This window comes from Heptranchias perlo, chromosome 16 (assembly GCF_035084215.1).
Source record: "Heptranchias perlo isolate sHepPer1 chromosome 16, sHepPer1.hap1, whole genome shotgun sequence".
NCBI lineage: Eukaryota > Metazoa > Chordata > Chondrichthyes > Hexanchiformes > Hexanchidae > Heptranchias > Heptranchias perlo.
In genome coordinates this window covers 22,645,944-22,673,284 of record NC_090340.1, presented here as the reverse complement: position 1 = coordinate 22,673,284, position 27,341 = coordinate 22,645,944, and the positions used below count along the sequence as shown (strand labels likewise).

Sequence of the window (27,341 nt, the reverse complement as noted above, 5' to 3'; positions counted from 1 at the left end):
GAAATTCTTAGAAATGTAAAAGGGGTTATTTTTTCCTTCATTTTTATAATCAATAGGCAAGTCAACCCCTTACCTTCGTAGGTAGTTCCTTAGCTTTAGATTCAAACAGATGTTCCAATTTAGTGGTGTCAACAGTCACTTTATCTAGAGAAGCCCAGACAGTGCCCCGGCCAAATTTACAGTTCCTGAAAAGACCTTCTGGCTGCTTTAGTTCCTTCCAGAAGAGCTTGACAGTTTTTCTCTTCTTTGTTAATGCAGGGTCTGCTCCTTGGGAAGGTGATAAGTTAATAGGAAGAGGTGGGGGAGGTAGAGGAGGGCCAGAATGTTGTCCTAAAAGTGGTGGTGGTGGTGGAGGGGGCGGAGGTGGACATCCAGGGGGTGCAGGAGGTGATGGAATAGATGAAACCATTGAACTACCAGATAATGGAGGAGGTGGAAGATCTTGTCTAACAGCTGCAGTGGCCATGAAAGAGTCTACATCTAATACATCTATGTCCTCCTCCTCACGAAGATCTGTGAAGTCTAAATCTTTGATCTTCAGCACTCTTGGACTTGCTTCTAGTTGATCCCACATGTGTTCAGAGTCTTTCTTCAGTGGCGTAATTATGGCAGTTTTCTCCACGTTCTTCTCATTCAGTTCAGCCTCAATGCTAAACTGTTCCTTCAAAGCCTTGATCTGAGGTTCAGCAAATTTCTCCAAAGTGGCTTTTACATTGCCGGGGATACTTTCAATTTCAGATTTCCTTTGGTTCTCCTCATTCTGATGGTTGGTCTGCCTGGAAAAACGTTTGATCAGACTCTCCGTAGATTCCACCAAAGCCTCTTCATTGAGTTTCTCCTCGCTCTCAGTAGGACCCTCTTTCTTGGGTACTTGGGAGTTGCTGACCTTGGTTTTTGCATACAGCATGTCCAGCATGAACTTTTTGTCGCTGGAGATGGCACTGCACTGATCCAAGCTGGACTGGCGGATAATGCACCGACCTGCAGCCAAACAAAACATCACTGCTTGAGAAAACATAATAATGCCCTGTAACATTTTAACAAGTGAATTAAGCGATTGAACAATTTCTTGGCAATTTTTTAAAAAAATTAACGTTTTAAACAGAAAAGACAAAACCAAGGTAACAGTAAAACAATCATTTTTGCTTACTTCTGTGGTGTCCAACCACGGAACAAACCCCCGAGTTTCCGCACGCTACCATTTTGAATTCTAGAAAGCGAAATGATGCTACTCATCAAAACAGTGAAAGTAAACTCGAAGCTTTGCTGCAGTTCCACTCTCTGCACTGTGGTGTGCAACAAAGTGAAGGGAAACTAAACAGGGTACAACATTTGTTTTGCACCAAGCGAGGAACGTGACCATTTGATCTAAACAATTTACATAAAGATTTTTTTTAACATAAATGTCAAATTACAAGTAATTTACTCTCCCCAGGCAAGGGAGTAGCAACTAAGTGTGCAGTCTGGCAAGTATCCCAGAGTTCTTTCGATCATATCAAAAAACCTCTGGGTACTTTAAAAAGCAAACAAACGGATTCCAACACTCCTTTCCTTATTTAACGAAGAAAGTCAGTTGTGGGAGGGGCGGGGGAATCATCATCTAAAAGTCTATCAAAAGATTTATCTTTTCAGAAATAACATTTCTCGCTGTTAATTGAGCAATGTATACCCTTTCTGTTTGTAACACCGCTATTAGCAGATGTTCCTACAGCTTGCTCTTGGGGAATGAACGGATACTAAAAGATGCAATCTTTCTTGCCTGTCTCATTATCGCCCGCCTGTCTGTCTCCCTTCTCTTCCCTCTCCAACGTACTGCTGGTTGAAGAACTGCTGGAGGCTGAACATGGTTCTCTCTCATTTAATGCTTCATTCTGTTGTTCCTTTTCACTTAGCATCTCAACTGCAACGAATAAGAATGATTCAGTTTACAGAACACTTATTTGCCCATTTGTATCAGTGCATGTTTTCGTAATTTTAGTATGAGGATGACTATATAACAGTTTGGAAAAAATTCAATTGTCATAAACATATGCAAATCAACATCCTGGTAAGAACTGAAATGTCCTAATGGTTCTTCATTCCAAGAAGTAATAGCTCAGGAATTATTCATTTTGTCAACTACTGAAATAGCTACTGAATAAGCCAACTTAAACTTCCTCAATTGGTAATTGCAATGCTTGGCATGATACTGAGTCATACAAAGCAACAAGTTCTCGGGTATGATCACTGGTAAGTTAGCTAGTCTTAGCTATGATTACAGTTTGGGTGCAACAGTTGGTCTCACCACCACCAGTGTGGGTTAGGGTAAAATATCAGCCAGGGTTCCTCTGAGAGAGAGGAGAAAGGCAAAGAGAAACTTCTTTATGCTGAGACAGCAAGGAATTATTTAGCACAGCGAGAAGTAGAGGCAGAGTCCGTAGAATCTTTCAAGGCAAGAGCAGACAACCATTTGAAGCAAATGATGATACAAGGCCAAAGAACAGATACGATAGGCCAAATGGCCTTCTTCTGTGCTGTAAATGTACGTGTTTCTATGGTTCTTGTTCCCGATTACTCGATGTGTACAAATCTATAATGACCTCATTCATTTTCATTATACAATTCCACAACTTCTCAAGGGAAGATTCCACTGGTCATTTTAAGTTAGAGACGCATAACATTTTCCTATATTTGCTACGTTCTACAATTTCAATGTAAATAGTGACCAGAAGAAATCCTCTTGCTATGTTTATGCTGTATAAAAGAACATAAAACATAAAACGAGTAAAGGCTGCTCAGCACCTTAAGCCCACTCGTTTCACGAAGCATGTATAACCTGTCCTATATTTTAATCTCCTGCAGTAAAATTCTGCAAAATGTCTCCCTGAACCCCCCCAAAGCTAACTGAGCAAACTTCAGGACATCTAAAATAAAAACAGAAAATGCTGGAAATACAGAGTGGGGGAATTTTAATCCCCTCACGGCGGGCAGGAGAGGGTTGTGGAGGGGGGGGGGCGGAGGGTGGTTAATCAGTAAAAATGTGAAACCCGACCCCAATCTGCTGCAAATGCGCCTACTTCCGGTTTAACCGTAACGGTTTTGGGGGCATCCGAGTAACCCGCTCGGGAGGGGCGGGTCCCTAATTATAATATGTAAATGAGGTTCCGTTCCTCAGATTTTGGGAGCCATTTTAATTTAATGATTGCAGGCCAGGATTCCTAGGGTGCAGGAAACCCAACAGCTAAAGGGAGGAGGGCGCAGCTGGATCCAGCAGGTAAGAGCTTTTCCAGCACTGCTTGTGGGCCAGGAGGAGCAGGAGTGCTTCCCTCGGCCCCTCAAGCAAATCTGCTGCTGCGATCTGCCTCCCTCCTGTGATTGGCTGAAGCCAACCCCCCCACCCCACAATCAGCCGAAGCCCCTCCCCCAACCACGATTGGCCGACCTCCCCAAGCGATCTCTCCCTTCCCGGAATCTCTCCTCGCCCCATGATCTCTTCCTCCCCCACAATCTCTATCTCTCTCAGCAATCTCTCCCTCCCTCCTCACTGCGGTGCTCCAAGCCCCCGCACTATGCCCCAAAATTCTCTGATTGCCAGGGACTGTGCCCAGCAAACAAAACTCATTTCTAATGGCCAATCTGAGTGACACTTGTTAAAAGAGTTCACATCCTTCTGGTGTCAATCACCTCCCACAGCTTTATTGGCCTCCAAATCAATGAGCACAGTACCTAGACATCTAAGTCACTCGTTTACTCCCTAGATTCTCAGGTCTTTGCTCACAAAGGGTCCAACACAGGTCCAGTTAGAGCAGGACATCTTTATATCCCCCTTAACATGCTGTCTGTGGACCCGTGCTCTTAATGACTTGTTATCTGTCCCTGGTAAGATATGTTTTATTTGTATTAGCCTTTGTGGCTTAATTAGCATTATCCCTTTCCTTTTCTAGCATTCAGTCTGACTACTGGCTCCATTTTGAGGGGATATTTAAGGAGATTGTGAGGGCATTTTTCCCACAATAGATTTCACCCTGTGTTTACTTGATGGTAATCAGACTTAAAGTCGCAGATATAGATCCATACAGAGCGAGAGATCAATCCTCAAAGTAAATTTCAATTTTCTCTGAAGCTGCTCAATTTGCAGTTTGTTCTCTTTTATTGTCAATTTGACCTTACAGAAAAAAAATCTTTATAAAGCTCTATGAGCATCATTATACAACTGATCTTGAAAACTGCCTTGACCAAAATTTGTTTGGTTTGTTGTCATATTTGTTATCATGTAGAGACTGTTAAGCACTGTTCAAATTTACAACCATTATATGATCACCAAAACCTGTACGTCACCCTTTTCTGTCTCCCTTAACTTTGGTCTACTAAGTACTGTTCCCATTGCTGGCACTTTCAAAAATACAACTGTAAAGCAGGCACACGAGTGGGGGAGAGGTAAGGGAGTAAGTTATGGCTATTTTGTATTTTTATTTTCTGACCTACGACCTACATCTGCCCTCAGTAGCTGAATTTATTCAGTTGTAATTATTTAATTATTCCACATTTCAGAATTCACAAGTCAGTTATTTGCTTGGACATCAGTGATTAACATTTGCAATCAATGAATTGAGTCAGGCTCACTGGATAATTCTTATAGTTCAGAACATAACAGATCTTTTCCAAGGTTATAATTACGCACTAATGCATCACTGAATATGTGACATTTATAATGAGCTTCCATTCAATCATTCTCCACGATATGGACAATTTCCTTTTATAAGAATACTTGCCTTTGAGGCGGTGCAACGAAGGCTCACTAGATTAATTCCTGGGATGAGAGGGCTGTCCTATGAAGAGAGGTTGAGTAGAATGGTCCCATACTCTCCGGAGTTTAGAAAAATGAGAGGTAATCTCATTGAAACATATAAGATTATGAGGGGATTTGATAGGGTAGATGCTGAGAGATTGTTTCCCCTGGCTAGAGAGTGAAGAACTAGGGGGCATAATCACAGGATAAGGGGTCAGCCATTCAAGACTGAGATGAGGAGGAATTTCTTTATGCAGAGGGTTATGAATCTTTGGAATTCTCTACTCCAGAGGGTTGTGGCTGCTGAGTCATTGAATATATTCAAGGCTGAGATAGATAGATTTTTGCACTCTAGTGGAATCAAGGGATATGGGGATCAGCCAGGAAAATGGAGTTGAGGTTGAAGGTCAGCCATGATCTGATTGAATGGTGGAGCAGGCTCGAGGGGCCGTATGGCCTCCTTCTGCTCCTATTTCTTATATTCTTATGTTCCAGCATAAATACCACTCCAAGTAAAGAAAGAAAGAACTTGCATTTATATAGCGCTTTTCATGACCTCAGGACGTCCCAAAGCTCTTTACAGCCAATGAAGTACTTTTGAAGTGTAGTCACTGTTGTAATGTAGGAAACGTGACAGCCAATTTGCGCACAGCAAGCTCCCACAAACAGCAATATGATAATGACCAGATAATCTGTTTTAGGTGTAGGTTGAGGGATAAATATTGGCCAAGACACTGGGGAGAACTCCCCTGCTCTTCTTCAAAATTGTGTCATGGGATCTTTTACGTCCACCCGATAAGGTAGGCAGAGCCTCGGTTTAACGTCTCATCCGAAAAGTGTAGAGAAGATGAAGTCAGTGGTTACTCCTATTTGAAAGGATAATTGGGATATGCAACTGAACTCTCAGAGCATTGCCCCCATTAGGCATCAAATACACATTTAAATCTCTGCCTCTCACAATATGTTATGGGGGTGATACTCCATGTTTTTTTAAATTGAGAAATGGACTCTAGGACACCAAGATTAAAAGGTGTAGGAGGGAAGTAGTGTTTAGCTAACGGCAACCTTAGCTTCTAAAAGTCTATACGTTGCGAGGGAAGGGGAAGACTGAGGGAGATAGGGTGCTTCACACTTTAGGAAACAGTCGGAATTTCAGCTAATTGAGGATTTAGGGAGGAGGAAGAGCATATAGGATGATGTAGTTGGTGTTCAGGAGGAACAAGAGAAAGAAGTACAGAAAACAGTCACTGTTGCTGTAAATGTCAATAATTGGCTCAAAAAAGCCTCTGACAAATGTTTTGAATCATGTGATTTGTAACAGAGAAATTCAACTTGCAATGTTACATATTTTCATTATTAACGCTTCTACTTCCACTGTTTTTGGTCAGGTACCACTGTGCCAGGTTTGGGTTCTGTTGATCTGATACATACTTTTCATAGCATTTTGGCACTTGAAAAAAAAAGTTTTATTAAGGAGCTGCAGAATGAATTATGCTCTGCCTGAAGTTTGCTAATGGTTAGAATATTGCCTGGCTTGTTGTTCTGTGGATTTATTCTGTATGTAACATTGTACAGAATTTTGGCTCACAAGTCTTTTTCTAAGTGAGACAAAGCTCTGTGAAAAGCAGCAGAATAACTTGCAGAGCACAAGGCAGTGATGTAATTGAACCAAATACATTAACACTGTGAGGTGGAGTAAGGGCATCTGTAGAAATGGAAAATACGCAATCACACTCTCTACTACACTACACTTTGTAATTAACGTCAATTGGCAGAGAGCTTTGTTTATAAGAAAATAAGGAAATTTATAAAAAAGGTAATGTTAACCTTTATCAGCTAAGATTGATAAACAATTGTTTAAACTCTTTGATTGCTGCTGATGAGAACTCAACGTGGTAGTGCTCAGCTTCCTGTGCTGTTGCTGAATGATTCTGACAGGCATTCCGAACCTTTGAAGATCATAAGTAACAGCCTAAAAATCTTACCGGTGTAAATGACCAGGTCAGCCATGATAATCAGTCTTCTGATAGGTTATGGAAAAAAAAATAGCCTTTGAACTGGTTTTTAGCAATCAGGGACTAATTTACACTTGTGTGCCCCAGTGTGATCTGAAATGGGATGATGGAGCAAACAAAGGAAAGCTTCAAAAACTTAAAGCAAGTAAAAGTTAAACCAGAATATTTAAGTAAAATAATTTAAAATCATATATATGATAGAGAGAATAGGGAAGAAATAATGCTACAGGATGAAATCTGCTCCTGACTTCAGAGTGGCATTATTAATATTAGGAGGTTTTTTTTCAGTATCATGGTGTGTGAGATGTGATGAGTCACTTAACCTTCCTCTGCCACCTTCCTTGATGGCCTAAATGAAACCTGAAACTGGCCACGTCAAAAATATGCAGTGCCAGCTTAAGTTCTACCACATCATGGCACAGTACAGCGGATGAGTACAGTGCATGTTGCAAACTGCATCACTTTCTACCACTGAATTTTAATAATCAACAAAGCATACTTGTCCGGATGGTTTTAAAATGTACACTGTCACCTAAATGTTCACAATGGCACACGTCTCCCCCAAAGTTAAATGTTCTTATTTGGGGCACTGGATGATGCAGTGCATTTGCATGAATGCCCCGCTCCATTCCAATATAGTTGGTCCAATCTCAGTCACCTGTAAAGGCCCTATATAGGCATGGGTCTGTCAATATTGGGGTTTTCATAACAAAAAAAAGAGGTTTCTAAAGCAGACTGAACCAAAACCTGTAACCTTGTTGCTGGTTTTGGTTCAATAACAATTACTCTTTAACTTACCACAGTAACAATTAGCCTTTAACTTTTCCCCCACATTACAATAGTGACTACATTTCAAAAGTACTTAATTGGCTGCAAAGTACTTTGGGATGTCCTGAAGTCATGAAAGGCACTATATAAATGCTTTATTTTCTTTTATTGAGGTAGGGTAGAGGAAGCTTTGCACTGCATCTAATTATGATATATCTGTGCCTGGAAGTGCTTAATAACACTCAGTGCCCGAAATGAGAATGTGTTGCTATTTTCTATAATCAACATCTTTCACGTCGAAAAGCCTCAAAAACTAATCACCCAATACTATTTCAAATCACCCAATACTATTTCAAAATGCATCTATGTTTCCTTAAAACATTATCGATCATAATAACTATTCTTTTGCGCAGTTTTGTGTTCTTTGAATTAGTGATTACTTTAATACTACAATTAGAGTGATTAACAAGCCTTTTAAGAGTTTGCTTTCAATAACAATCGGGTCATGAGTAACTCGGCAAAAACTAATAGGTTGGGAAAAAGAGTCCAGTAAGAAATTTAGATCATTGCTGTAAAGGCAAATTATAGCAGTAAAAATATCTTTCAACACTGCAATAGCACGAGAGCCATCAGAGAAGAGATAAGAACATTAAAAGATGCAAATGGGCTTGAAACTGACGATGAGCATGGACAGTAAACATTCTGAATGATTACTTCCTCCAAGTATTCACAAGGGAAGACATGAAACACATGCCCTCTCCCCAAAAAAGATTTCCAAGGCATAATTCAAAAGTTTGATATAAATGAGGTTGAAGTCCTAGGTAAGATGAAAGGGCTTAAAACAAATATATCTCCAAGGTTAGATTATACTTATTCCAGAGTGTTGAGAGAAACTAACCAGGAGATTTGCAAGGCACTAACAGTCAATGGACACTGGATATGTACCAGTAGATTAGAAACAGGCAAATGTGGTCCTCATATTTGAAACATGTGACATAACAGATACAGGCAACTACAGATCCATTGGTCTTACTTCAATTATCAGGAGTAAACCTGAGGATTATCTGTATATCAACCACCTAGTAAATAGCAGGCAGCATGTCTTTTGACAGGAAGACCCTGCCTGATCAGCCTCCTGCATTTCTTTGAGGAAGTGACAACCCAAGTCGACTGTGGTAAACCTTATGATGTTGTCTACTTAGACTTCCAAAAGGCATTTGATAAAGATCCACACAGAAGATTACTAATTAAGCTCAAAGCTGTGGAGATTCAGAGTAAAACTTGGGTATGGATAAGAAACTGGCAGAAGGATATAAAATAATATGTACTGGTTAGAGGGGTAATATCAGGGTGGGTGCAGAGAAGTACTGAGTGAAGTGGTCCAGGGCTGAGCTTTGAGACCACTTCGGTTTCTAATTTACATCAATGATTGGATTCAGAAACTTAATGCAAATGGGCTAATTTGCAGATGATACCAAACTAGGTAGGGCAGTAGAATCAAAGGAGGCAGCCCAGGAACTACAGAATGTGCTAAACAAAATATGTGAGTGGGACGAGCAATGGCAGATGAAATTTAATACAAACAAGTATAAAGTATTGTACGTAGGAAGGAAAAAATGGGCAATGTGCATACCTCCTGAAAGGTGTTGAAATAGCTAAGCATGAAGTTAAAAGAGACCCAGAGGTCTTAGTAGACTCAACAATTAACATGTCCAACCAATGCAGAACAGCAATTAACAAAGCCAACTGAATGTTGAACTACATAGCCAACACAGTAGGATAAAAGTCATTGGAAATTGTGACGAAACTGTGCAGTGCTCTGTTCAGACCACACCTTGAGTACTGTGTCCAGAGGCAGTGCAGAGAAGAGTCATGAGGCTGATCCCTGGGGGTAAATTTTAACCCCACGAGCGGGTGGGTTGGGGGCGAGTGGAAAGGTAAAAATTGCAAAAAATGTAAAACCCGATCCCAACCTGCCCACTTCCAGTTTTAATGGAGGCGGGTCGAGGGGCGGCCGACCAACCCACTCTCAGGAGGCGGGTCGGTCAGTGAAATCTTTTGAGGAGGATGTGAGCCTCTATTTTGACAGGTTTTTTATTTTTAACCCCTGGTGGCTAAGATTCCCGGGCTTTCTGATTCACGCCGCATAACAGGAGGCGGGAAGGTCCGGCTCAGCAGGTAAATGCCTTTATTGCATTGCTCCTGGGCCAAGAGGAGCAGGAGTGTTTCTTCCAGGCCCAACAAGCCTACCTGCCGTGATCCCACACATGCTGATCAGCCGACCTCCACCCTCCCCCGTGATCTCCGACCCCCTCCGATTTCCAACGTTCCCGATGACCGACCCCCAACAATCTCCGCCACCCCCCCACGATTGACCCTCCCCCATGATCTCCGATCCCCCAATGACCAACCCCCCCCCCACGATCTCTGGCCCCCCCCCCATGCCCAAGCCCCCATGACTGAGCCCCTGATGACTCCCAATGACCGCCGACCCCAATGACCCCCCCCCGGTGACCGACCTCCCGATGACCCCCAGATGATCCCTGACTCCCCCCCCCCACCTCCGATGACTGACACCGTCCCCCTAAGACTTATGTGCTGGCATCTGCTCCCTGGCTGTTCTCCCGTTCGACTGACAGCCAGCCTGCCAATCTGGCTAGCCTGTCAGGCGGGAAACCTACAAAAAAAAATGAAAGACGTCCATATGTCAAAATTGTAAGGACGTCCAGAAAACCCATACTTCCGGGTTCCCTGTCAGGAATCCCCCTCCCCCACCCTCTTCCCGGCACCCTGTTAAAATTTACCCCCTGGTGTCAATAATCTGAGTTATGAGGAAAGACCGGAGAGACTTGGGCTTTTCACCCTGGAAAAAAGGCATCCGAGAGGTGACATTATAGCAGTATATCAGATAGCAAATGGCAAGGAAAAGGTTAACCTGGAATGCTACTTTAACTGAAATAGTGGGAGAAGGCCAAAGGGACACAGGCAGTTAAAGGTAACTTTAGAACCAATATCAGGAGGTTGTTCTTCATGAAGAGAGTGATCAACACTTGGAATGGACTTCTGAGCAGCGTGGTGGAGATAAAAACCCTGCGGCCATTTAAGAAACAAATAGACGCAGCCATGACATTTCACACGTTGTTCTGGATGGATGTTTTAAGATGGCCCGAATGGCCCTCCTCATCCATAAGTATCTTATAGTCTCATTTATTGAAGTATGAGCAGCTTTTTATCAAATCACCCCAGTATATAAGATATCTTGAGCAGTATTTTGGACTCAAAAAATGACATCCCCAATGTCAAACATATGAATATCTAGCGGGTAAAGTTCAGCAAACTTAGCAGGAACTCTCAGGGTTATCCAAACATGAGATGTGACTTTAACACATTACAATGTTTAATGATATAGAAGTTTATTTTAAATTCTACTCTGACGGTACATTGTCACTTCTAATGTTTGCTACTATTAAAAAAAACTTAAAGACAAGAAACTGACAGCTGGTTCTATGTAATAGTGTTTAACATAAAATACAATATTTTAAATCACTTGGAAAGATTTACATACAATTAAACAAGGTATGTGTAAAGACTTGCATATTTCCCCATATTCTGATCATAAATCAAATATAATAAATGAGTAGAAAGGAACAACTTACCATCAGGGGATCTGTCTGTGGGTAAAGAGGCAACGTCCCTGAGTAAACTCGACTTGCTCAAATCCCTCTCTCTTTGCGTTGCAACAAGATTTTCTAAAAAGCGATTTCTGAAAGAGTTACAGCAGCAATTCAGCGTTATACTTCAAGCAAACCCAAATCCATTCTGGCAATTTGGACTCAACTGAGGTCCCAACAAAATGATATTCCACACCACTGCACAACACACCACACGCACACCACACCAAACATGCAGTTAGGCAAACCTACCGTTTCCCACGGGAAAGCATAATTTTTTTGGACATTCCAAATCCCAAAGCATTTTACATCAATACTTGATTTTGTAAAGCATGTTCTCCACTTTATTACCTCAGGTGCAAACAGCCCAGAAAAGCCCAAATCAATCTAGATCAAACCGTAGTTCAGAATTCACCTCATGAGAAGGAAAACACCACCCAATTTCCAAAAATAAATCACCGGCAACACTCTCCTCCCTCCCCAACACCATGACCCAACCACCACTGCATTATTCCAATTAAGATACTCCACTTATTATAGGCCTGTCACTTTTAAAATAAGCACACTTATACATCGGGGTAGCAGCCTGGCCTCTCAAACCCCTATGGTTTCTTTAAAAATTATGGAATAGGAATTGAAATTCAGTTTGACAACATTTCACTCCAGATGGCCAATTGACAATTAAGTTTTAAATGTGAATTGGAACAGTTAATTGGTTCAATTACAACAAAGTTTATTTTTAAAAAGCCCAATAATTGTGTTTTGTCTTTACATTATAGAGATTGTTACTGGCTTTAGATACAAACCTCCGGCCAACTCCATCCATGAGGACGACTTGACCAGCTATCAATGAAAGGAGTCTCTATTCCTCTAATGGAATAGGATCTGTTCAAATGCCCCAACATCCCCATATCTTGTACAGGCCTATAATAAAACTTGACTCCAAAACTTGGGCCCTGTAGCAGAAGAGAAAAATTACAAAGAAAACCTAGTACAGATCACACGCAATCGAGGTCTCCATTCCACACCCAATACTTACTCATACTTTCTCAGAACTGGTTTATCCTTACTAGAAATCCTTTTAGCCCTGAGAAAAAGATCAGTTTCAGTACAGATATATTGTCATAAAGTATTCGATTTCCATGGGTAACAAGTTGTTGGAGGTGCTGGGAAAGATACAGATTTTATAACTTCAGATTTAAAAGTCTAATGAATCAATCTTTTTAACATTAAATGAAAGCTCCTTTTGTAGCCCTCAAAGCATATGGCACAGCTATTGTTGTGTCAATTGTACATCACTTGTTTATCGAGCAGTGTAATCGTTTACTGGCATCAGAATGTAAAATAATCTTTGTTTTATGTTGAAAGGCCTCAATCTTGAACTTCTTCATAATAGGAAAAAGTGTCAGTTGCACCTTTGCCTCCCCCCCCCCACCCACCATCATCTTCATTATATATAAGACATTATCTGTAAGCATGGGATCAGCTTCCAAATGTCCACCAACAACATCCATCTTTACCTCCATGACGCCACTCTCAACTAGATGACCATCTAAGAGTTGTCTGCCTGCCTAACATGATCATGTGGAAAGACTAAAAACATTCTGTTTGCCTCTTAAAAAACGTTGCATCTTAATCTCCAATTCAATTCCTTTTCCCAACTATTTGTTCAGGCTGAAACCAATGGTATGCAAACTCAGTATCCTATTTGATCCTGAGTTGAGTTTCCAGCTCTGCATTTGGCCCATCACCAAGATCACCTACTTCCACCACTGTACATTGTCCCCCTCCAACCCCACCACCACTGAAAATCTCATTTAAATCTTTGTCACTGCAGCTTTCAGTCATCTTGTTCCTTCACTTTGGAATTTCCTTCCTAAAGCCCTCCACCTTACTATAGTTATCCCCACCATCAAAACTTTCCTCTTCAACCACTTCTTTGTTCGCTTCCCCCAAGTCACCTCCCAACTGCTGCTTGGTCCCTGATCTGTCTTCTCTTTGGGATGTTTTGGTATGTCAAAGACAATGCAAGTTGTTGAAACTACCACTCTCTTACAGAATGAAGTGTTCAGGTGTTTGTCTAAAATTCTCTCCCCCACCCATACACCAAACTACAAAACAAGCCAACTGCACTCTACTTTTAATTGTGGATAAGATTTATATCATTTAATTATTGAAAAACATGAATACGGATATTTATTTTGATTTTCTGTAAGTTTATGTACTGATGTACTTTGTGAAGCCATTGGGCTTTTTGACTGCATAATTCAAAAAGGGAAGGAAAGTTGCTGGGGGGAAAGAAGTACTTTTTGTTCCAAGTGTTCCCCTTTGTACAGAAGAAAATAATAGGCTCATCATAAATTGCTTTGACTATTTAAGTAAATTTTATTGCCCAACTTGGGAGCCCTTAAGGGTCGCCCACTCTGCAAGGCTGAATGGGGTGGTCAATTGAATTCGAGGAAAAGATGAAAGAAGAGGATGGTTTTTGTTTTTGTTAGAAAGAATGATGGATTTAAGCAATGAAAGGTGAGCATGAAATAGAATAAATTGAAATTAAAAACAAGGACAGAGAAACCAGTGAAGTGTGGGATTGGTCTTAAGGTTTTTTGAGGACTTGATCTACTTTTAAATCTACAAACAGAATAATGATGACAATAGATCTTAAAGTTAACATTCAAAGCTGTCCATAAGCTTGAACTAAATTTAGTGAAAAAAAATCACAAGAATATACATTACTTGGATTGGCAGATAAAATGGTAAACTAGAATTTAAAAAATCTAAAATTGGTTGTGTGGTATCAGAGAGTTAAGTGACAAAGTGCAGAACTGGAGCCTCAATTATCTTCCATAATGGTGAGGACTCCCTCCGATGATTAATGGCGGATAATCGATACACTTTGAATTTTGGTCTGAAACATATGGTGCAACAATCCCCTAGGTAACGGAATGAAGACCAGTAAATGCAACTAACAAAAGAAAGATTAATGTACCTTTATCTACTAAGAAAAAAGATGAGTTGGGATTATGTTCTCTAGAGTTTAGAAGGTTAAGGGGTGATCTGATCAAAGTTTATAAGATATTAAGGGGAACAGATAGGGTGGATGGAGAGAAACTATTTCTGCTGGTTGGGGATTCTAGGAGTAGGGGGCACACTCTAAAAATTAGAGCCAGACCTTTCAGGAGTGAGATTAGAAAACATTTCTACACACAAAGGGTTGTAGAAATTTGGAACTCTCTTTCGCAAACGGCAATTGATACTAGCTCAATTGCTAAATTTAAATCTGAGTTAGATAGCTTTTTGGCAACCAAAGGTATTAAGGGATATGAGCCAAAGGCAGGTATATGGAGTTAGATCACAGATCAGCCATGATCTTATCAAATGGCGGAGCAGGCACGAGGGGCTGAATGGCCTACTCCTGTTCCTATATTCCTATGTTCCTAAAAGCTGTGCAATGGGGCAATGTCTCATGCAAGGTTTTGTCCAATGGAAATTCTGCCAGATAATCAGGATTTCGGATAATAGGATTGCAGATATTGGAGGCTCCACTGTGACTTCACATATTCCGTTTCTATTCTTGTGACAAAATGAATTTTCAAATACTTAAAACAGATAACTAAATTCTCTTTAACTGATTGGACTTACTTGAAAATACTTCTTTCTCCAGGTCCCGTTTTCATTGTTTTTTCCTCTGAAGATGTGCTCGGCAGATCTGCCTTACTAAACGATGAATATAAATTTTGGGGAGCAGGGCTGTGGGCAGATAGAAGATAGATTTTTAAACAGGTACGCTACAAAGTGTTTCTTTTTAAAAAAAAAGGACAAAAAAATGTATTAAAATGTCCCAACTTTCTCGCAGAGAAACCCCGCAGTGATCTCTCCAGTTCTGCTGAATCCAGAAACTGACTCAATGTCATCAGTGTCTGCAGACTAAACAATTTCCTGTCAGTCTCCAACCTTCAAACTGGTACTCTCTGAATGACTGGGATGTTACAACACTGAGGAATTGTTTTTCTTTCATGTAGGGAGGCAATTCCTATTTGTGCCAATGCACATTTATACACAAGCTTTAGAAAGCTTACCTCAAGTACAATTGTACTATAATATCTTGAGGAGAAAAACTCAGGGATGTACATTAACTGTTAAAATAATCATACCAGCTTTAGAATTTGGTAATATAATATATATATTGCATTTATCTGTAACACATGACCAGACTGATGTAACAAAATGACAAACGCCAATTAAATGCTTAACAGTTTTTTTTCTACTTTGAAGAGATACACATTTTAAGAATGTATATTATTAACCAGCTCCTCAGGAAATCAATTTTTAAAAATGTCTAGAATGATATGCAAGCCATGAAAATCTCGATTTAGATAAATGTAATCTAAAACATTTGAATCTCAAAGGAATTATAGGGTTAAAATTCTTGCAGCCAACAGTTTTACTGAAAAAGTTGGCAAAAAAAAGTCCTGTTTTGTATTCAATGACTTTTTATTTGCTAGAATTACCGACGGGAGGAATTTAATTCCCCCATATTGACATTGTCAGAAGAATGACTAAGATTGTAATTCCCGGTCCAATTATCTAATAATGGTGCATTTTTCTTTAAGTTCTACTGCAAGAAGAGCACTTGTACCGCCTCAGCAGGGTTGCCATTTTGAATATAGACAGGCCAAGCACACACTAGCTTCTCGTGCTAATCCACCACCAGGCCTAGGCCATTCACTGGGCAGGGACAGGGGCATAGTGATAGATGTGATGAGATCAAAATCATTTGATAGGGAGATAGAGCTTAGAGCATGGAACCACCTGGAGTGAGGGAATCAAGGGTTTGGAATTAGGCAGTGTAGCCCCCGGGTGTTTCGGCGCTACGCGGCCTCTTGAAGTGCAAGCACCTTTCTAGCGTCACATGCACCAGATGCCACCTTGGTATAGGTGGTAACACATGCGCAAATACCGAACACCAGCAGCATGTAAAGTAAGGAGAAAATGGATACAATCAGTGTGCAACGCTGATTTAAAGTGAGAGACACCATTTTGGAACTTAATGTTCAACTCAACGTAACCATAATTATTTGAACATGTCTTAGAGTGCGTGGATGACCCCCCCCCCCCTCCCCCCTTATTTAAAGGGACAATGCAGGACAAGTTAGTTGCTGGATTATTGCTTCTGGCTGCCGAGACACTTGTTACTGTTTATGGAGGTCTCCTATACTTGAATGCTAGGACGCAGGGACATAGCCTAACATTTAATGCCAGGACGTGCAGGAGTGAAGTTAGGAAACGCTTCTACACGCAAAGGGTGGGAGAAGGTTGGCGTGCTCCTTTGCAAACAGCAGTTGATGCTAGCTCAATTGTAAATTCTAAATCTGAGATTGATAGACTTCTATGAATCAAGGGTATTAAGGGATGTGGGGCTAAGGCGGGCGTATGGAGTTAGGGCACAGACCAACCATGATCTCAATGAATGGCAGAACAGGCTCGAGGGCCTAAATGCCACTGCCACTTGCTGCCTCCTGTTATGCGCCACCTTCTCCTGCAAGAAAGTGGGACATGTGTCTGGGTGATGTGCCTGTCATGGTTGAATAGCTGCCAGTGTGGCCTATGAGTTGTGGGTGTGCGGCTTGCAACAGTGGTAATGTGTAAGGGTGAGAGGAAGCATCTGATTGGCAGAGCTGAGTACTGATGGAAAGAGTTTGTTGGTATGTGGGTAATGGGGGGGGTGCAGTGCGTGGTGCAGTTGGTAGGAAGCACCACTTGATAGTTGGCCTCACTGACCTTGACCACTCATGTCAAAGCATTGAAATTCTTCCTGCACTGCATCCATGTTCGTGGTGCTATGCGCCTGGTATTGACTTTGTCCCCCGCTGTATCCCACTGACTTTTGAATATATATCTGGAGGGCCTCTTGCCCGCGCCCCCCACCCCCCACCGGATATAGGATGTGCCTCCTTCTGTCCATCTCTTGCACCAAGGCCTCTAGTGCATCAGCAGAGAACCTTGGTGCATACGCTCTCCCAGGCATGCTACAAACTCAGATCGGCAGATTGGTGAGGTCTGACATGCAGATTAGAGGATTTGGGATTTAGTAGTGCGCAACCTTTATTCAATGTTTCAACATAACTCATTAGCTCGTAAACATAGGCATAGGACCTGCATCTGTGTTTTGTGTGTGCGATGCCTGATCTCCATTCAGACTCTGCCTGTGCAGACGGCAGACTGTTATTTTCAGCAAATAACAGGTACCAGTTACCTTTAAGAGATTTTAAGAGACAGCCTCCCTGTAAGAGATCGGGGCTCCCTTGTTGGTGGAAAATGCACATTTCCTTGAATCGTCGCGTCAGGCCTAATTTTTAACGCTGCTTGACGGTAAGTCCTCAGGCAGGACGAATGCCTCGTCCTGCCTGCGAAGGAAGCACCGGGCGTGGGTTAATTGCGGATCGCAATACCCGTGCCCGGTTTCCTGCTCTATCCAATTTAACCCCCCAAATCTCTAGCCTGTGGAAACCATAGGAAATGAGAAGCAGTTGCAACAATCTGGTATCAAATCAGAACCCATTACGGAACACTAATTAACAGAACTATTTCATGGCATTTGATGGGGAAAATCTTTCAATTCATTATTCACTGGCTGCTGGTTTATACTGCAAAAACCTCAAGCCTCTCGTTCTTCGACAATACTTCGTGCCTAACTAACTACACGAGGAGTGCTAGGCAGCAGTTAAAAATTAACCTTTGAGCCCGTGACTGGCACATACTGAATTTGGAATATACAACTCATTTCCGGAGATAACAGAATACCGTTTTGGTCTGAAAGTGAGACATTAAAAATGTCTTAACTGGCAATATAAAAGTAACACAAACCTGGTAGGGCTTAGGGAGCTCTCATCTGATGCTGGACTAGCAAGTCTAGGCCTTGCTGGAAAGATGAAAGAAGTTGCTGCATAATGGCTGATGTAGGAGCGATCTCTAGTAAAAGGACCAGAGCTGTAAGAAAAAGATCTGGGCAAGGAGCAGCTGGAGAAAGTCATCCACTAAACAAGTCATGCAATGTTATTGTAAACTGCGTGCTAAACAAGCCACTAAGTTGTTAAATAGCTCAATGAAAAGCAAGAGAGGCAGAGTAACTGATTTTGGTAATGCAAAGAGTCTGCATGAAAGATATGCAGCTTAATGCAAGTATTTTTTTTCTTCATCTGGTAGCTGAAAGGAGCTACAGAAGTTATTAAGAGTCTTATTCCTTTTTAGCAATAGTAAATTAAATTTTAAGACACAAGAGAGGAAATTGCTGTAGAATCATTAGTTTGGAGGTAGGTTAAGGAGCACCTAGTCTTCAAAGGATTCCAGTGATGAAATACAAGGGCGGATTCTATGGTTAAGCGCTCCCAGCACAGATCGGCACGTACAGGGACCCCTCGTCAGAAAATCACAGCTCAGAGGTGCCTGATTTTCTGTATATTTAAAGTAATGGACAGAAATTCAGCCCACAGTTTCCCAACCAATGGTTTCTGTGAGCAGCACGTGCACTCAACTGTGGGATAAGGCCTACAATCTCGACAGGTAAAATGTGCCAAACTCACCAATAATGCAGAGAGTAATATCCCAAGTACTGTCTTAACATATTTTAATCTTCAGACCAGCAGAGAGACAGTTTTAAAGAGCATTTCAATTCTCATTTTTCCAAAGATCCCACTGTAAGAAACCAGCAGTAAGTCACTATCTGAGATCTTGCTCATCTTCTCATTTGTACAGATAATCTATTGAACTTGAAAAAAGCCAGTTGGCCTATGAAGTTCATTCAGTTTAATGGACTGGTGCTTCCTTCGGTACAATCACTCATCTTATAATCCAGATGAAATACTTCGATATTTACTCTGGTATTGGATAGAGAATATTTTTTCATTTTTAGTTTAAAAAATATTTTTACAGGGCTTCTTCACGGAGCATGGTTAAGAATTTCTGAAAGCAGATGTGGAGCAGACACCAGCCAAGATGGTCCCTTGCAAAGCGTCACTTTACGGAATGGGGAACCTGCGTGTTTTCTGGCTCTTGGTTGTACATCTGTTGCACACTCACTTTCTGAAATGGACCTCACAGGGTTCCATAGAAAGAATCATAGAAAATTTACGGCACAGAAGGAGGCCATTCGGCCCATCGTGTCCACGCCGGCCGAAAACGAGTCACTCAGCCTAATCCCACTTTCCAGCACTTGGTCCGTAGCCACGTAGGTTACAGCATTTCAGGTGCACATCCAGGTACTTTTTAAATGAGTTGAGGGTTTCTGTCTCTACCACTCTTTCAGGCAGTGAGTTCCAGACCCCCACCACCCTCTGGGTGAAAAACCTTTTCCTCAGGTCCCCTTTAATCCTTCTACCAATCACTTTAAATCTACGCCCCCTGGTTATTGACCTCTCTGCTAAGAGAAATAGGTCCTTCCTCTCCACTCTATCCAGGCCCCTCATAATTTTATACACCTCAATTAAATCATCCCTCAGCCTCCTCTGTTTCAAGGAAAACAACCCCAGCCTATCCAATCTTTCCTCATAGCTGAAATTCTCCAGTCCTGGCAACATCCTTGTAAATCTCCTCTGCACCCTCTCTTGTGCAATCACATCTTTCCTGTAATGTGGTGACCACAACTGTATGCAGTACTCAAGCAATGGCCTAACTGACGTTTTATACAGTTCCAGCATAACATCCTTGCTTTTATATTCTATGCCTCGGCTAATAAAGGAAAGTATTCCATATGCCTTCTTATCGACCTGTCCTGCTACCTTCAGGGATCTGTGGACATGCACTCCAAGGTCCCTCACTTCCTCTACATTTATCAGTATCCTTCCATTTATAATGTATTAATATTATGGATTGAATTCCATTTGCCACTTTTCTGCCCACCTGACCAGCCCATTGATATCTTCCTGTAGTCTACAGCTTTGCTCCTCACTATCAACCACATGGCCAATTTTTGTAGCATCTGCAAACTTCTTAATCATGCTCTCTACATTTAAGTCCAAATCATTAACATATACCACAAAATGCAAGGGACCTAGTACTGAGCCCTGTGGAACCCCACTGGAAACATCCTTCCAGTCACAAAAACACTCCTCGACCATTACCCTTCACATCCTGCCACTGAGCCAATTTTGGATCCAACTTGCCACTTTCCCTTGGCTCCCATGGGCTTGTACTTTTTTGACCAGTCTGCCATGTGGGACCTTGTCAAAAGCCTTGCTAAAAATCCATGTTGACTACATCAAATCCACTACCATCGTCTACCCTCCTTGTTACCTCCTCAAAAAATTCAATCAAGTTAGTCAGACATGACCTTCCCTTAACAAATACATGCTGACTGTCGTTGATTACTTCCTGCCTTTCTAAGTGACGGTTTATCCTGTCCCTCAGAATTGATTCCAATAATTTGCCCACCACCGATGTTAGACTGACTGGCCTGTAATTACTCGGTCTATTCCTCGCTCCCTTTTTAAACAACGGTACAATGTTTGCAGTCCTCCAATCCTCCAGCACCACGTGTGTATCCAGAGAGGATTGGAAAATGATGCTCAGAGCCTTCGCTATTTTCTCCCTTGCTTCTTTTAACAGCCTGGGATACATTTCATCCGGTCCTGGTGATTTATCTACTTTCAAAGATGGTAATCCCCTTAATATTTCCTCTCTCACTATGTTTATCCCATCCAATTTTTCATACTCCTCCTTAACAACAATGTCTACATCGTCCTTCTCTTTTGTGAAGACAGATGCAAAGTATTCACTAAGAACCATACCAACATCTTCCGCCTCCACACATAGGTTACGTTTTTGGTCTCCAATAGGCCCTACTCTTTCCTTAGTTGTCCTCTTGCTCTTAATGTATTTATAAAACATCTTTGGGTTTTCCTTGATTTTACTTGCTAATATTTTTCATGCCCTCTTTTTGCTTTCCTAATTTCCTTTTTAATTTCACCCCTGCATTTTCTATACTCCTCTAGGCTTTCTGCAGTATTGATTTCTCGGTGTCTGACATAAGCTTTCCTTTTTTGCCTTATCTTACCCTGTATGCTCTTTGACATCCAGGGGGCTCTAGAATTGGCAGTCCCACCCTTTTTCTTTGTGGGAACATGTTTACTCTGAACCCTTTGAATCTCCCCCTTGAATGCCTCCCACTGCTTTGACATTGATTTACCTTCAAGTAGCTGTTTCCAGTCCATTTTTGCTAAATCACTTCTCAGCTTAGTAAAATTGGCCTTTCCCCAGTTGAAAACTTTAACTCCTGTTCTATCTTTGTCTTTTTCCATAACTATGCTAAATCTAACAGAGTTATGATCACGACCAGCAAAATGCTCTCCCACTGATACTCCTTCCACCTGCCCAGCTTCATTTCCTAAAACTAAATCCAGAACTGCTCCCTCTCTTGTTGGACCTGCTATGTACTGGCTAAAAAAAGTTCTACTTATTCCAATTTAAGAATTTTGTGCCCTCTATGTCTTTCACACTGTTTGTATTCCCGTTATTATTTGGGTAGTTGAAATCCCCTACTATTATCGCCATGATTTATGTCATTCCTCCTGCTCATGATGACCTTTGGTTGAATCTCAACCACAATCCTCAGATCACCTGTTAGACCCGCATTACCATCCAACAAAATAGTTAATATGAAAAGAGAGGAGCTGCAATATTTTTAGCAATGAACTTGGAGTGCAGGATCAGAACTTCAAACCTCCATTAGCTGGCTGTTATTTTCATACTCTTCCCTTGGAGAATAGTGTGAAGTAGTGGAAGGATTTGTAGGCTGATTGACCGGCTGCAACATGAGCACCCCCTCCATAGCCATCGGCATCTTTATACCTGTTAATGGGGTGGTTAATTTGTACGGCAGGAGGGATTTTTACCATCCATATGATGAGGGGGAGCCACCTACATCCTCCAGGCATGATTATCCCTACTTGATGTCAACCTAGAATTCAGAGCAAAACTTTGGTCTCCACTCACCAGGACTGTCTGGATTTGAACCCTACACTTTCTGACTCAGAGGCAGGAATGCTACCACTAAGCCAAAGGCTTGCTCCAACATTAGCTGGCGTACATCTATCATTGATTTCATTAACCAACTGCCTGCACATCACAGAGATTCATTTTGCAATGCTAGCAATGTCACGATACAGTCAAGGTGCATGTTTGTACATCATAGCTAGTATACACCTTAGGACCAACTCCATATATACAGCACATGGGTAAGTAATGTGCCTGTCACAGTGCAACAGCCAATATTTCACAGAATAACAAAGATTTGGAAGACCTGGTGATTGAGAAGAGAAGTGATTTTGGTGAAGAAAGAGCTGGTATCTGTCCTGCATCTCAGATGGATGCAGCAGCCATTAATAAACATGCACATCTCCCCTACATATCATGGTATATGTATACCGATGTTACCTTTTATGCTGTACCAGTGTGTATTGCAGCTGGCTAGTAATCTGCAGTTTCCTATGATAAGCAGCAGATATAGTCTTGGTAGACAATCGTGCAGACATCCAAACTTCCGACAGCACAGGTCCACATCCTAGTTCTGGCCCAATGTATATGATTGAGGTTCCTCATTTGTCTCTTTACAAAATATTGTGTCAACAAAAGTAAAAATTTGCCAACACATTTGGTAAATTCTAATCTATGGACAGAAACATCACCCCATAACTCCTCCGATGGCCTAGTGAGTAAAGACACTACCTGGTGGATCACAAAGCCATGCAGATCAGAAGGTACTAGGTGTGATTTTCAGTCTGTGCTGAGGTAGCTGATTTCAGCTGGGGAAGCAGAAGATGCTTAAGTGAACGTGGGCTCCTGGGGAACAGCAGATAATTGGAAAAATAAACACTAACCCCCCAGTTCAGCAATGAATACACCTCATAAATTAACAAAATCAGGCTGCATTCTTACTACACAATTCCTGACTTGTGTCAGCCGTGGCTCAGTTGGTAGCACTCTTGCCTCAGAGTCAGAAGATTGTGGGTTCAAATCCTACTGCAGAGGCTTAAGCACAAATTTTAGGCTGATATTTCAGTGCTGCACTGAAGGAGTGCTGCACTGTTAGAGGTGTGTGACAATAAACCGAGGCCCCGTCTGCCCTCTCAGGTGGACGTAAAAGATCCCATGGCACGAAGAACGATAAAGTTCTCCCCGGTGTCCTGGCCAACATTTATCCCTCAACCAACATCTAAAAAATCTGGTCATTATCACATTGTTGTTTGTGGGACCTTGCTGTGTGCAAATTGACTGCTACATTACAACAGTGACTACACTTTATTGGCTGCAAGGCACTTTGGGATGTCCTGAGGTCGCGAAAGGTGCTATATAAATACAAGTCTTTCTTACTTTTACTGATAATGTGTAAAATACCACACATCATCCCTTAACAGAGAAAAAATGATTTCTAACATTCATAGCAAGTAGCCTACATTTTTAATTGGAGTTCAAGGAAACATTCAACTCTGATCTTTCTGCCTTCAACTGTGTTGAAATGTTATCCAATCATAGACATTTTGCCCACCAAACTATCTGCTTGTTGTGGGGGAGGAGGAGGATTTGAACTGCCTGCACAAACTTGACGATTGTGTGTCTGCTTCCTATGTGCACAATTAAATTTTTAGTCATTGGCTGCAGGAAATTTTGGGAAATTGCTTCTATGAATAGCATAGTGATTGCAAACAAAGAGGTTAACACTTAATGCTTTCACAGCATAATGCAGATAGAAAATACAGCTATTAATCATACTAACATACTAAGGTGTATTTGATACTAACTTACAAGTGAACCCAATGTAAACACGTGCCACAACCACATCACCGCTCACTGATTCAGATCCTTTTGAAATTAACTGATCATCCCTCCCTCACAAAAGACAGAGTTTTCAATTCAATTAAAAATTCAACATTAAAGATTAACCTTAAAAATCACCCATACATATGCAAGACTTCTGCGCTCTCAGGTGGGTGTAAAACATCCCATAACACTATTTTGAAGAAGAGCAGGGTAGTTCTCCCCGGTGTCCTGACCGATATTTATCCATCAACCAACATCACTAAACCAGATTATCTGGTCATTGTCACATTGCTGTTTGCGGGACCTTGCTGTGCACAAAATTGTTCTCCCGCATTACAACAGTGATTGCACTTCAGAAGTACTTCATTGGATGTAAAGAGCTTTGCGACGTCCTGAGGTTGTGAAGGGTGCTATGTCAAGGCACGTTTGTTCTTTTTCTTTAACAAAGCTTGCAACACTTTTTTCTGTAAACAATCCACTGTGCTATCTTGTGAAAAGTATTTATTTTCTGATATGATGCTGGACAATACATTAAATCAACAGAACTAATAGTGGACAGAACACAGTGAGGGATCAAGAATGCTTACAATTGGCTCTACAGCACAAGCTGATCGGTGACCTGGACAGTCTCTGAATACATCTCATAGGTGCTTGCAGAAAGATAGAGCACAGGTCACTCTGTTTTCACGTTCCGTTGCATTCTTTGATCTCCTCTTATCTGCCGGAATGTTTTTGATGAGAAGAGCAGACAACAGGTAGGCAGAAAAACAATTAAAGAATCTCTGCATTTCACCAGTTCAAGCACATCAGACATATGGCATTCCATCAGCTAGGACTTAAAAAGCCTAATTTTATACTCTATATAAACAACCAATAAATTAACCTCAGAGGCTTCAGGTCTGCTATCAAATTATTAATATAATGGTTGATTAGTGCCAATTTTGGCTCAAGCTTATCTATTTAATCAGCTTTCCGAAGTCTTACATTGACTTTATTTTAAGTAACCCTTTGAGTGTTGAATTTCTAATTCTCCCTCCGAAAACAACAAAGAAAACCACAATTTAACATTCAATATTTCTAATATCGAAAGGTGAAGTTAATTTTTTTCCAATAGTGATATGTCTATCTGTCAAATTATTAAATTTGCAAAACAACGGGAAAGAAAATCTTTAGCCTGAGTTACAAGATCCCTGATTTACTACATTCCCTTTCAAAATATTTTGATGGAAGCCAGAGTGAATTTTTCCCATCGACAATAAAAGTCTCCATGCAAATCCTGAAGGAACTGTGAACAGGCTTTAATAAAGTCTGCAGAAAATAGCATTGAGGCAGTTCTTGGAAGTTCATAGAATCATAAAATGATACAGCACAGAAGGAGGCCATTCGGTCGATCGTGCCTGTGCCGGCCCTTTGAAAGAGCTATCCAATTAATCCCACTCCCTTGTTCTTTCCCCAGAGCCCTGTAAATTTTTCCCCTTCGAGTATTTATCCAATTCCCTTTTGAAAGTCACTATTGAATCTGCTTCCACTGCCCTTTCAAGCAGTGCATTCCAGATCATAACAACTCACAGCATTATTTATTTTTCCTCTTGTTGCGTCTGGTTCTTTTGCCAATTACCTTAAATCTGTGTCCTCTGGTTACTGACCCTTCTGCCACTGGAAACAGTTTCTCTTTATTTACTCCATCAAAACCCTTCATGATTTTGAACACCTCTATCAAATCTCCCCTTAACCTTCTCTGTTCTAGGAGCATCAGAGTAGTCCATTCAGCCCCTCGAGCCTGTTCCGCCATTCAATGAGATCATGGCTGATCTGTATCCTATCTCCATCCACCCGCCTTGGCCTTGGCTCCATATCCCTTAATACTCTTGGCTAGCAAAAACCTATCAAATCTCAGAATTAAAATTATTAATTGTGCTAGCATCTACTGCTTTTTGCGTGAAGAAGTGTTTCCTAACTTCTCTCCTGAATGGCTTGGCTCTGATTTTAAGGTTCCCCACCAGCGGAAAAAGTTTCTCTCCATCTACCCTATCAATTCCTTTCAAGATCCTAAGAACCTCAATCAAATCACCCCTTAACCATCTATATTTCAGGGAATACAAGCCTAGTTTACGTAATCTCTCTTCATAATCTAACCCTTGGAGCCTGGTAACATTCTGGTGAATCTGCGCCACACTCCTTCCAAGGCCAGTATATCCTTTCTAAGGTGCAGTGACCAGAACTGTACACAGTACTCCAGATGTGGTTTAACAAGGGCTTTGTAGAGCTGTAGCAAAACTTCCTCCCCTTTATAGTCTAGCCCTATAGTTATAAAGGCTAACATTCCATTCGTCTTTTTGATTATTTTTTGTACCTACTACATTTTAGTGATCTGTGTACATGGATGCCTAAATCTCTTTAGACCTCCACTGTTCCTAGCTTTTCACCATTTAAAAAATCCTTGGATCTATCCTTTTTTGGTCCAAAATGGATGACCTCACACTTACTTGCATTGGAATCTATCTGCCATAGTTTTTCCCACTTACTTAATCTATCAATGTCTCTTTGTAATTTCATGCTTCTGTCCACACTACTTACTATGCCACCAATCTTTGTGTCATTGGCAAACTTGGATATATGTATCTCTATTGTGTTATCTAAGTCATTAATAAATATAGTGAATAGTTGAGGCCCCAGCACAGATCCTTGTGGGGCACCACTGGTCAGTTCCTTCCAATTCGAGTACATACCTATTATCCCTACTCTTTGCCTTCTACCACCTAACCAATCTCCAAACCAGACCAATAATTTGCCTTCAATCCTATGAGCTTTAATTTTAACTAATAGACTCTTATGTGGAACCTTATCAAATGCCTTCCCAAAATCCATATAAATTACATCCATAGACATTCCCCTGTCTACTACTTTAGTTACTTCCTCAAAAAATTCAATTAGGTGTGTTAGACATGACCTACCCTTTACAAATCCATGTTGGCTCTCTCTAATCAGCTCAAATTTCTCTAAGTGTGCAGTCATGCTGTCCTTAATTATAGGTTCCAATAGCCTCCCCACAACAGATGTTAGGCTAACATATCTATAATTTCCTGGTTTCTCTCTCTCACCTTTCTTAAATAATGAAGATACATTTGCAATTTTCCAATCTAAAGGGACAATTCTTTAATTGAGCTTTGGAAGATTATGGCTAAAGCATCTGCAATTTCCTCATCTACTTTGTTTAAAACCCTGGGGTGGAAACCATCAGGTCCTGGAGATTTGTCAGTTCTTTAGTGCCTTTATTTTTTCTAATACCGTTTTCTTGCTTACAAT

At 41.1% G+C, this 27,341-nt stretch overlaps 1 protein-coding gene across 3 annotated transcripts in view; it reads right to left on the bottom strand.

The window, feature by feature from the left end:
* fhod1 (formin homology 2 domain containing 1) overlaps positions 1 to 27,341 on the bottom strand; it is a 299,703-nt gene that overhangs the window by 37,388 nt on the left and 234,974 nt on the right. Inside the window, exons 11-16 of one of the 3 annotated variants that reach the window (XM_067997797.1) lie at positions 18,090 to 18,194; positions 14,865 to 14,972; positions 12,262 to 12,309; positions 11,208 to 11,314; positions 1,760 to 1,900; positions 74 to 981 (exon numbers count right to left, since the gene is read on the bottom strand). In XM_067997797.1, coding sequence (XP_067853898.1) covers positions 74 to 981; positions 1,760 to 1,900; positions 11,208 to 11,314; positions 12,262 to 12,309; positions 14,865 to 14,972; positions 18,090 to 18,194 — 1,417 coding nt within the window. The remainder of the gene's footprint in view (positions 1 to 73; positions 982 to 1,759; positions 1,901 to 11,207; positions 11,315 to 12,261; positions 12,310 to 14,864; positions 14,973 to 18,089; positions 18,195 to 27,341) is intronic. The other 2 variants (XM_067997798.1, XM_067997799.1) reach the window with 2 other exon arrangements.